General features: G+C 38.2%; 1 protein-coding gene across 3 annotated transcripts in view; it reads right to left on the bottom strand.

The window, feature by feature from the left end:
* LOC124775085 (sorting nexin-6-like) overlaps nt 1-12,366 on the bottom strand; it is a 76,461-nt gene that overhangs the window by 37,209 nt on the left and 26,886 nt on the right. For all 3 annotated transcript variants that reach the window (XM_047249893.1, XM_047249891.1, XM_047249892.1), the window contains one exon: nt 454-569. In XM_047249893.1, the coding sequence (XP_047105849.1) occupies nt 454-569 (116 nt within the window). The remainder of the gene's footprint in view (nt 1-453; nt 570-12,366) is intronic.

The raw sequence follows: 12,366 nt of genomic DNA, 5'->3' as shown, positions 1-12,366 counted from the left end.
TAATCTTAAACAGAAACAATAATGTACATTGTTAAACAATAAAAATATGTCAACATATTGGGAGCTTTAATGTGCCTAAGTAGTGGCATCTCTGTCCAATACATGCCACAGCAGAACTGAAGCCTTTAAATCTTTGTCAGAACTTCACATCTGTGGGCATATTATTCTGTCACATACATGCATATTATATCATGCAACTCCAGCTTCAAATAAAACATAAGACGTATCACTTAGTTGGAAACATTTTCACTACTTTACTAAAATTTTCTAACCCAGAAAAATTTCGAATGCCTTAACCATAAAGACACTTTTTCAAATTTCAAGCGACCTTTAGAGCAACAGCAGCTACAAGAGATCTGTATGAGGTAAAAGAAATGATTCATAGTAAAATTCAAATCCAGTATGAATCTTTTAATGATAAAATCTTTTGTTACTACTTCAACTATTACTCACCCTTGCTTTCTCAAAAGTCTCTGCCACTTTTGTCAAAAACTTTTCCAAATCAGTATTATCAATTGTTGAAAGCTGCACAAATCCAGTTGATATTTTTATGTAACTATCAGCAACATCTGAAATTTTAGAAAATCAGCACTGGAGTACATTATGCAAAATATTTTTTTATAGCAGCCGAAACTTGGCACTTAAGAAATGTTAACCGAGATAGCTACAAGCAAACTACCACCAAATTATTTTCTGCGTTCACATATACATCCAGAAATAAATTATGGTAATAATAATAATAATAATAATAATAATAATAATAATAATAATAAGTCAAGGACATGTGGCATCAGGATAAAGTTGACATCGTACCAATTATACTTACAGGAGTCATACCACACAATATCCACCAGTACATCAATGCACTAGAGCTACATCCAATCTTATGTATACAATTACAGAAATCCGTAATTATTGATACATGTTCAATTACCCGAAACTTCCTAAATGCAATATAACATATACCGTACAGTTAAAAGGAAGTCACTCTTGATCAAGGCCCGCGTCACTTTCCATTTTTGACCAGACATAACGTCTGAGAAAAGAAAGAAAGAAAGAATAATGATAATAAATATATGATTTTGGCAGAGCATGTTGATACAAAGATTTTTTTCACTGCATATTTACCCAGATTTTATTTAATTTCTCATAGACTAGAAGGCGGCCTACAGCTTTTGGCAGTGCTCAGTGATCTCCATTCAGGTACTCCTATTAAAAAAAAATCTTTAAACTGCTATCCGAAGTTGATTAATGGTGTTTCAGATAGATTCGAAAGTGAAAATCAGGGGCCTTATTACATTCCAGTAATGAGTTTGGTATATGTTCTTGCCGACAATCTGTTCACCAAGTTTCTGCAGTAACACAGAGTGGCCCATTAGTTATGGATCCAAGTTTGGATGATGGCATCTGATAACCATGCAGCAGACAACCTAAGCAAGTGGTTTGCTTTTCCTGTTAAACTTCTGCTATGGAAAACCACCTTATATGAAGTGAAGTAATTCCTCTAATGGGAGTAAACTTATTTCTGTAGGCAGTGGTCTCTAAAGAATTCCACACAGAAAGTACTGTCTCACATGCAGCAACATCCACTTGTTTGGCACGGGTGGAATTTCTTCACATAGGTGTTTTGTATTCTGCAGTTGATAAGCTGAGTGCAGCGGCTGATGTCTGAAAGAAGTGAAGCTGCATTCCCAATTTACTTCCTGTCAGCTTGCTCCATTCTCCTCTGGCTTGGTGCAGCAACAGGGATTGCCTTATTTGGAATACTTGACAACTTTCTTGTACTCACTTCTCGTTTAAAGTCTTGGTCTCAAAGAAATTTTTATCTAGTTTTACACCAGTATACTTTGGAGTATAGTATTGTTTCCTCCACTTTATCTGCAGTTTTCTTTAAGCTTTTGTAATGTTGTTCTTCAGAAGGATGAGTTGTTACAACCAACATGTCTTTCACATAATCAGGTATGTAGCCATGTGATGCCTTCACAGTGTCATCAGCTAAGGAGAATTGTTTGACTCCCATATTAATTGATCATTTTAGCCATGTCAAGTACAATTCCTTCCAGAGTTTTTGACTTTAATGGGCTGTGTTACATTTCAGAAGGGCCAAGAGCAGTTTTCCTCCTTAACTTAAGACTTTGGAAGTAGGTGATGCAGATGCTCATAAATTTTAAGATCCATTTCACTGTCTCTGGTACAAATTGAACAATATAACCAATCCTTAAATCATACACCCCAGACACTTTACGACATGGAGAAAAATTATCATTGCTGATGACAGCAACATTGTCACTTATCTCTCCAGGTTTTCTCAGGTTGATTAATGTTGGGCTTCCAAATATTCAGCCAAGTTGCTGTTTCCATTTTATGCACAATATTTCAACAACCAACCCACGTATCTTCAGGTGCTGTGAGTTGGGTTGTTATGTGTACTTACGGCCTGGACTAACATCAGTACGGATGAAATCCATCAGCAAGTACATCTAATAGCACAACTTCCAGCAATAAAGGTAACTGGGTCAGTTGTCAAAATATTGTGCATAAAATGGAAACATCTCAGCTAACACCAAGGAGCACACCATTAACAGTCACTGACAAAATATCAGAATTCACTGATGAGAAGAAAAATCGAACCCTCAGGAATTGGAAGAGGAGTAGAAAACAGAGGTAACTTGCTACATGGATTGAAAGGTTCACAGTTTGTAATTGTGGTAAAATATGCACAGTACTGTTAAAAGATGAAGAATTATCATCTTATGTAGTATTAATGTATATGATGAATGTGTGTAAAAAAATTGCACGTTTGAGCTAAGAGGAAGGATATGTAGTGCTTCGAGAATTTTGGGATAAATTCTAGAAACACTTGGCTCTACACCGTCTCGAACGCCCAATATTTTAATTACAAGGGTGAGAGAGCCTTTTTACTGTGCCACACGCATCTGTGTGCAGGAGGGACAGCTGTTACAAGAAGCGAGGAGCTGCATCAGACAAGCAGCCCTGAGAAGTGGTTACTAGCAGTGACTTTGAAATTATATCAAAAAGTCAAAGAGTGTTTGTATAGTGTTCCGAGGTTTGTGGTGTCATGAGGATTGTTACAAAGACAGATGAAGCTTGTATTGTATAGACACACTAACTTTATGTCTTGGCTCTGCATGATGCAGAACGTATGTAATTGTACGAGTGTTTAGTCGATTCTGACATTTATCTTGGAACCAGTTGGCTTGCTGGAGTTTGTACAGAATTATTGTTACTTTGGGATGAGAGTTGAAAATGTATCTTTGTTGAACTGATAAGCTTCTAAGAGTACGTGGTTTATTTCAAGAACATAGAGCTGGTTAACATTATTCCCCTTCAACCTGATACAGTCTTCAGAGAAGAACTCGCGTAAGTCGTGCTACCCAACACCACACTGTGTCTTGTCATTCAAGAAAGTGTCAGAATGTTGGGATGGTTCTTTCAACAAAGAAAAAGTCTACCACTTACCTCGCCTTTACCTCATTAAATGCTTGTATGTATCCTACTAATTTTTCATCATGTGAATGGTTTTCTGGAGTTAAACCAATAAAAACTGAGCACCGTGCAATTGATCCTCATTCTCAAGATACAGTGGAGTTACTTCCTGTCAAGTGGCAGTTGGTGAGCAATTTTGTTGGCATTGGACTGAATAGTAGTGTAATCATAACTGATGCTCTTTAGCACCTTCCACATATCAACTCATTTCATTTAGAGCAAATTTCTCCACCTGTCTTCTCTAAGTAGCTGAAGTATTAAGGAATTCTTTACTTGCTTTACTTTTATGTTCCTTAAATACTCCATTTTCAAACATCTGCTGGTGTCTTTGAAAAACTTGTGCACCATTTTCAAAGATATTAACTCAATCAGTTTTATAAACATTTCGTATGAATTCACTTCAGCATGTGGACTGTCAATTTTCCTGCCCAAGACAAGTTAGAAATGATCTAAGTTTGTAACCTTGTAGTTGAAGGAAGTTGAAGTGAGCTTCCAGATGTACTAGGTCCACTTCCCCCCATGAACCATGGACCTTGCCGCTGGTGGGGAGGCTTGCGTGCCTCAGTGATACAGATGGTCGTACCGTAGGTGCAACCACAACGGAGGGATATCTGTTGAGAGGCCAGACAAACGTGTGGTTCCTGAAGAGTGGCAGCAGCCTTTTCAGTAGTTGCAGGGGCAACAGTCTGGATGATTGACTGACCTGGCCTTGTAACAATAACCAAAACGGTCTTGCTGTGCTTGTACTGCGAACAGCTGAAAGCAAGGGGAAACTACAGCCGTAATTTTTCCCGAGGGCATGCAGCTTTACTGTATGGTTAAACGATGATGGCGTCCTCTTGGGTAAAATATTCCGGAGGTAAAATAGTCCCCCATTCGGATCTCCGGGTGGGGACTACTCAAGAGCACGTTATCAGGAGAAAGAAAACTGGCGTTCTACGAATCGAAGCGTGGAATGTCAAATCCCTTAATCGGGCAGGTAGGTTAGAAAATTTAAAAATGGAAATGGATAGGTTGAAGTTAGATATAGTGGGAATTAGTGCAGTTCGGTGGCAGGAGGAACAAGACTTCTGGTCAGGTGACTACAGGGTTATAAACACAAAATCAAATAGGGGTAATGCAGGAGTAGGTTTAATAATGAATAGGAAAATAGGAGTGAGGGTAAGCTACTACAAACAGCATAGTGAACGCATTATTGTGGCCAAAATAGACACGCAGCCCACACCTACTACAGTAGTACAAGTTTATTGCCAACTAGCTCTGCAGATGATGATTAAATTGAAGAAATGTATGATGAGATAAAAGAAATTATTCAGGTAGTGAAGGGAGACGAAAATTTAATAGTCATGGGTGACTGGAATTCGACAGTAGTAAAAGGGAGAGAAGGAAACATAGTAGGTGAATATGGATTGGGGCTAAGAAATGAAAGAGGAAGCTGCCTGGTAGAATTTTGCACAGAGCATAACTTAATCATAGCTAACACTTGGTTCAAGAATCATAAAAGAAGGTTGTATACATGGAAGAATCCTGGAGATACTAAAAGGTATCAGATAGATTATATAATGGTAAGACAGAGATTTAGGAACCAGGTTTTAAATTGTAAGACATTTCCAGGGGCAAATGTGGACTCTGACCACAATCTATTGGTTATGAACTGCAGATTAAAATTGAAGAAACTGCAAAAAGGTGGGAATTTAAGGAGATAGGACCTGGATAAACTGACTAAACCAGAGGTTGTGCAGAGTTTCAGGGACAGCATAAGGGAACAATTGACAGCAGTGGGGGAAAGAAGTACAGTCGAAGAAGAATGGGTAGCTCTGTGGGATGAAGTAGTGAAGCAGCAGAGGATCAAGAAGGTAAAAAGATGAGGGCTAGTAGAAATCCTTGGGTAACAGAAGAAATATTGAATTTAATTGATGAAAGGAGAAAATATAAAAACACAGTAAATGAAGCAGGCAAAAAGGGATACAAACGTCTCAAAAATGGTATCGACAGGAAGTGCAAAATGGCTAAGCTGGGATGACTAGAGGACAAATGTAAGAATGTAGAGGCTTATCTCACTAGGGGTAAGATAGATACTGCCTACAGGAAAATTAAAGAGACCTTTGGAGAAAAGAGAACCACTTGTATGAATATTAAGAGCTCAGATGGAAACCCAGTCCTAACCAAAGAGGGGAAAGCAGGAAGGTGGAAGGAGTAATATAGAGGGTCTATACAAGGGCGATGTACTTGAGGATAATATTATAGAAATGGAAGAGAATGTACATGAAGATGAAATGAGAGATACGATACTGCGTGAAGAGAGTGACAGAGCACTGAAAGACCTGAGCCGAAAAAAAGGCCCCGGGAGTAGACAACATTCCATTAGAACTACCGACGGCCTGGGGAGAGCAAGTCCTGACAAAACTCTACCATCTGGTGAGCAAGATGTATGAGACAGGCGAAGTACCCTCAGACTTAAGGAAGAATATAATAATTCCAATCCCAAAGAAAGCAGGTGTTGACAGATGTGAAAATTACCAAACTATCAGTTTAATAAGTCACAGCTGCAGAATACTAACACGAATTCTTTACAGACGAATGGAAAAACTGATAGAAGCCGACCTCGGGGAAGATCAGTTTGGATTCCGTAGAAATACTGGCACACGTGAGGCAATACTGACCATACGACTTACCTTAGAAGAAAGATTAAGGAAAGGCAAACCTACATTTCTAGCATTTGTAGACTTAGTGAAAGCTTTTGACAATGTTGACTGGAATACTCTCTTTCAAATTCTAAAGGTGGCAGGGGTAAAATACAGGGAGCGAAAGGCTATTTACAATTTGTACAGAAACCAGATGGCAGTTATGAGAGTTGAGGGGCATGAAAGGAAAGCAGTGGTTGTGACGAGAGTGAGACAGGGTTGTAGCCTCTCCCCAATGTTATTCAATCTGTATATTGAGCAAGCAGTAAAGGAAACAAAAGAAAAACTCTGAGTAGGTATTAAAATCCATGGAGAAGAAATAAAAACTTTGAGGTTCGCCGATGACATTGTAATTCTGTCAGAAACAGCAAAGGACTTGGAAGAGCAGTTGAACGGAATGGACAGTGTCTTGAAAGGAGGATATAAGATGATCAACAACAAAAGCAAAACGAGGATAATGGAATGTAGTCTAATTAAGTAGGGTGATGCTGAGGGAATTAGATTAGGAAATGAGATGCTTGAAGTAGTAAAGGAGTTTTGCTATTTAGGGAGCAAAATAACTGATGATGGTCGAAGTAGAGAAGATATAAACTGTGGACTGGCAATGGCAAGGAAAGCGTTTCTGAAGAAAAGAAATTTGTTTACATCAAGTATAGATGTGTCAGGAAGTCGTTTCTGAAAGTATTTGTTTGGAGTGTAGCCATGTATGGAAGTGAAACATGGACAATAAATAGTTTGGACAGGAAGAGAAGAGAAGCTTTCGAAATGTGGTGCTCCAGACGAATGCTGAAGATTAGATGGGTAGATCACATAACTAATGAGGAGGTATTTTTCAATAGAATTGGGGAGAAGAGGAGTTTGTGGCACAACTTGAAGAGAAGAAGGGACCGGTTGGTAGGACATTTTCTGAGGCATCAAGGGATCACCAATTTAGCATTGGAGGGCAGCGTGGAGGGTAAAAATCTTAGAGGGAGACCAAGAGATGAATACACTAAGCAGATCCAGAAGGATGTAGGTTGCAGTAGGTACTGGGAGATGATGAAACTTGCACAGGATAGGGTAGCATGGAGAGCTGCATCAAACCAGTCTCACGACTGAAGACCACAACAACAACAACAACAGCAACAGGTCCACTTTAACTACAGTTCTCTCAAGAGATGTGATGGTTCTGAGATGTGGTCCTACTTGGAATTTCCAATAAATTTGACAGCTAGTGCAATATGTATGTACTATATACTCTGGGTTACAGCTGCACTTCCTTCTTCTAATGTCAATGGATGGTGGCCATTTCAGAATGAGTTAAGCCATATCCTTCAGCCCAGTTTCAGTTTCTTTGTTATTAACTGGAACAAATTTCTTACAACGAACTAGGTTACTCAGTTTTTAGAGTTTTTCAGCTCATCGAGGGTAAGACAAACATTTGGCAATTTCTATACAGGAGTAACCAGTTATGCAGGTTTGTTGTTGTAAAATCAATACTACTATTTCAAATTGAGACAATTGAATGAATAGCCAAAGTGAATTATATTCATCCTATTTCTCTCAATACTCTATTTTACATTAGTTGGGTAAAGCTGCACCAATATAGAATGCAGATGATATACTAATATACAAGGACCACGAGATCTTTTAAGCAGATGGTCCCCAGCCTTCCTGGGACCACTACCCTCAAATGGGAAATTCATTTTGTTTGAGTGGATAATCTTTCGACTGGCTTGATGAAGCCTATGACAACTCCCTCTTCTGTACAAAACTATATCTGAGTAGCACTTGCAATTATTTGTTATATTCCTATCCCTGTTTTCCCCTACAATTTTTACCCTCTATAGCACCCTGCAGTAGAACAGAGGCTATTCCCTGATGTACTTAGACATGAATCCCTTTTTTCAGTGTTCTCCTGATGTTCCTTTCCTTGCCAGTTGTGCACAGAAACTCTTCATTTCTGATCAGTTCATCCAATTTTCCACATCCTACAGCAGCATTGAATCTCAAATGCTCCAATTTTCTTCTTTTCCAATTTTCCCACAGTCAATTAACTTCCGTATAATTATGTGCTTTAAACACACATTTTGGAAATTTCTTCCTCAAAGACAGCTAGTGTTTGATGTTAGCAGATTTCTGTTGTCAACAATTCCTTTTTTGCCTACGCTAGATAGCTTTCAGTGTCCTCCTTACTCCATCTCTTGTTATTTTGTTTCCCAGGTAGCAAATTTCCTTCATTTCATCAACTGCGTGGTTGTCAGTTTTTATGCTAACTTGTCACTTGTCTTGTCTCTGCTACTCCTTATTAGCTTCGTCTGTCTTCAGTTTATTTTCAATCCCTAGTGTGTGCTCATTAGAAAGTTCAATACATTCAACAGATTCTGCAATCCCCCCCCCCCCCCAGTAAATATAAATATTCCTTCATCCTGAATTTTAATCCCACTCTTGAACCTTTCATTTATTTCAGTCATTGCTTCTTGGGTGCATACATTGAACAGTAGGGTCAAAAGACTGCATTTCTGTCCTACACACTTTTTTAAGCTGAGCACTTAGTTCCTTGTCTCCACTCTCATTGCTCACTCTTGTACATACACTGGAGTATCGATCTTTCCCTGCAGGTTACAACTATTTTCCAGAGAATTTGGAATATCTTGCACAATTTTATGTTGTCAAACACTTTCTCTAAGTTGACAAATCCTACAGATGTGTCCGTTTTTCCAAGACTTGCTTCCTTTATCAAGCACACGAGAACTGCCTCTCTGGTGCCTTTGAGTGCCAAACTGATACCCACCTAACAGATTCTCTATTGTCTTTTCAATTCTTCAATTACTCTACCTACCAATTTCGATGCACAAATTGTTGAGCTGGATTTATGGTAGTGTTCACACTATCTGCTCTTGCTGTCTTCAGTATTGTTTGGATGATATTTTTCCTACAGTCTGATAGTACACCTCCGAACTCAGAGCCTACATATCAACTTTAATATTATTTCCTTTGTCATTTCCCCCAATGATTTAAGAACTTCTAAAGGAATATTATCTATCTATTCCTTATACCTTATTTGATGACAAGTCTTCTCAAGCCCTGTTCACCGACTAATACTGGATAACACCCATGTCTTCCATGTTATCTCCCATTTCTTCTATTACAGCAGACCATTGCTCCCCTTGTAGAGGCTTCAATGTAGTCTTTCCTCATCTGCTACATCCTCCACATGTAACTGTGGAATTCCTCTTGCATTCTTAATGTTGACACCTTAGCTTTTAATTTCAATGAAAGTTGTTTTCAACTTTTCAATACGCTTAATTCGTCCTACTGATTATTTCTTTTCCATTTTCTCCACATCTCATTTGCAGCCATTTTGCTTTCATTTGCCACCACTTACTATTTCTTTCATTCCTAAGGAATTTAAACAGATGTATTCCTGTCCTTTCCTGAAAATTTTCGTATCCTTTGTTCATCTATCAACTGAATCATTTTTTCCATTACCAAAGGTTTCTTTGCTTTTACCTTGCTTGCACCTATATTTGTCTGTCCGACTTCTGTGCTTGCCTTTTCACAGGTGTGTATTCGTCATCAACTGAACTGCTTTCTGTGGTATTAACTATCACAATATATAGTTTAATTTTCTTATAATGACATCAACTACTATGACAGGTCAGCTTTAATGTCAAGATTTCTGTAGTATGGCCATGTTACTCTGAAGAAACACACTTCTCATTCTCCCTTAATATGACAAATGGATGTAACATTTTCAGCCTTGGTTGGCACAAGATTTTCCAAGAATCAGTGTGCTGTAGAAAGAAATCTGTTATACTATGGTACCTTGGCATTTTCTTCTCTATGCCCTTCTGTCAACAGCAGGTGTAGCATGGAATTCTCCTCTCACTGTTGCCGTATCACATTCATACTACAGTAGTGGTAGAAATCACAGAACTCGTCAAACAGTACACATGATGTCTGTTTCCATAACAATCTGTTATGAAGTGCACATGCTCTAGAACCACAAGGACAGTGAAAGAAAAGTTTTAATGGTGGAAGAAAAATTGGAAGTGATTCATGGAATCGAGAATGGAGCTAAAAAGGTTGACGTGTCTCATGGATTTGGCCTTGTAAATGCCACAGTCCAAACAATTTGGAGAACAAGGTTAAAACTTACTTCATTTGAAAAAACTGAATCTAAAATTAAGCAGTTACAAAAAGCTGCATGGAGTGACACGTATGACGTAAGTGGCTGAAGCAACAGAAGCATTAATGCACTTATTAGCAGACCTCTCCTTATGGTGAAAGCAGAAGAATTTGCCAAGAAAATAAAAAATGAGCAATTTGTATGCAGCACTAGCTGGACTGACAGATTCAAGCAACATCATTGCATTACTTGTGGCAAAGTTTTCAGTGAAGCTAACACTGAATACTGAAACAATGCAACAATGACTCATTACAAAGTGGCCTACAATTCGTGAAGGATACACAATTTTGACATCTTTAATTCCAATGAGACTGGCATTTTCTTTAAATTGACACCTAACAGAACTCATAAATTCAAGGGTGAGACATGGAGGGAAGTTATATACAGAACGAACAACAGTTCTGGTTTGTCCTAACACAGACGGAACTGAGAAGAAAAAATTGCTCATTATTGGCAAATTAAAAAATTCTAGGTGTTTTAAGCATGTAAAAATCTTCCAGTGCACTACAATGCTAATAAAATGTCCTGGATGATGTTCAAACTCTTTGAAACTGATATAAGACAATGGTATCAGGAGCTGAGCTTTGGAGTCAGAAGACACTGGTTCATGCTGAGATCTGTCCATCACATCCTACATTCTCTTGTATGAAGAATATTAAGCTTGTTTTCTTCCTGTAAATACAACAAGTTTATTGCAGCCCATGGAATAAGGAATAATTAGGAGCCTGAAATGCCACTACTGTAAGCTCATACTATTGAAAATAATACAACCCAGTGAGAAAAAGCAGAATTATTCTCAAAGTGTCAAGAATTGTTTTTGTTACGCACAAATCACAACTTAAGGAATAAATGCTGCTGAAACTTAAGACATGTTCAATGAGACTGATTATCTGCTGCTATCTGCATCACTGCCAGAAATTAACTGTGATTATCGATCAGTGTGACTATGAAATGTATGCAACAACAGATGACCTCATTACAACCAAAGTGTAAACTGAAGATGAAATAGCAAATGAAGTGAAGAATCAGGCCCACAGTGACCATGATGTGAGCGAGGAAGATGAAGATGAAGAGGAGGAGGAGGAGGAGGAGGAGGAGGAGGAGGAGGAAAGAAAAAAGAAAGAAAAAGTGCCTATCCCTACTTTGAGTGATGCTTCAGAAGCCATTAGAATTGTGAACATGTTCTACGAAGCTAGGGAAGGGAGCAGTGAAATTGCAAATGAAATAATGAACACAAAACATAATTTAGAAAGTTTGTATTGGCAAAATAGATAGCCAAGTAAAATGACTGATTACCCCACTGCTAAGTGAGTACTCAACATACTGCTGTTATACTGTATTCATGTAAGCTGCAAAGTGACTATTTTTTTATATATAATATAAAACAAGGCTAAATGTATTTGTTTTTTTCCATTTGCCATCACAAAAGACTGAAAATAGGAATCTCTATTGCAATGATACTCATTTATGACATTTTTAATGTTGTTATAGCCAGGTACTTTTGTATACGAGTCAGAGGATTTCAAACAAACGTCATTTCTCAATACTTCAGTATCCCACTTCTATCCACATTGATCCTTCCCAGCTATTCTTTTCAGCCTACTCTTCATCATTATTAAATTGTGATCAGAGTATACAGGGTGTCTCGGGAGGGAAGGGCAATGTTCAAGAATAACAGGAATGGTCATTCTAAGCAAAAAGTCCAGTAAACATGGGCTCCAAAATGCAGACCGTAAGAGCTATGACTATTTGTTAGATAGAAGAGATGTGTTCCACAAGAGCAAAGATGAACAAGTGCTCAGAATTGTTAAGGTATGCATTTTTCTTAAAACCCAAGACTTGCTTGTTGGCCACCCAAATCATGATAATTGATGTCAGAACTTTATAACGGATGACAAGTGATGACCAGCACTCAATGGACAGCAAAACAAAGGGGTAAAAATAACAATGTGCTCTTAATGAACTAAACAGAGGTTTCAAATGAAGCTTTCTGTACGTCAAATT

The sequence above is a fragment of the Schistocerca piceifrons genome, chromosome 2, assembly GCF_021461385.2.
Source record: "Schistocerca piceifrons isolate TAMUIC-IGC-003096 chromosome 2, iqSchPice1.1, whole genome shotgun sequence".
In the NCBI taxonomy this organism is placed as follows: Eukaryota; Metazoa; Arthropoda; class Insecta; order Orthoptera; family Acrididae; genus Schistocerca; species Schistocerca piceifrons.
The sequence above is the reverse complement of the archived record's forward strand: the minus strand, read 5'-3'. Positions and strand labels throughout refer to the sequence as shown.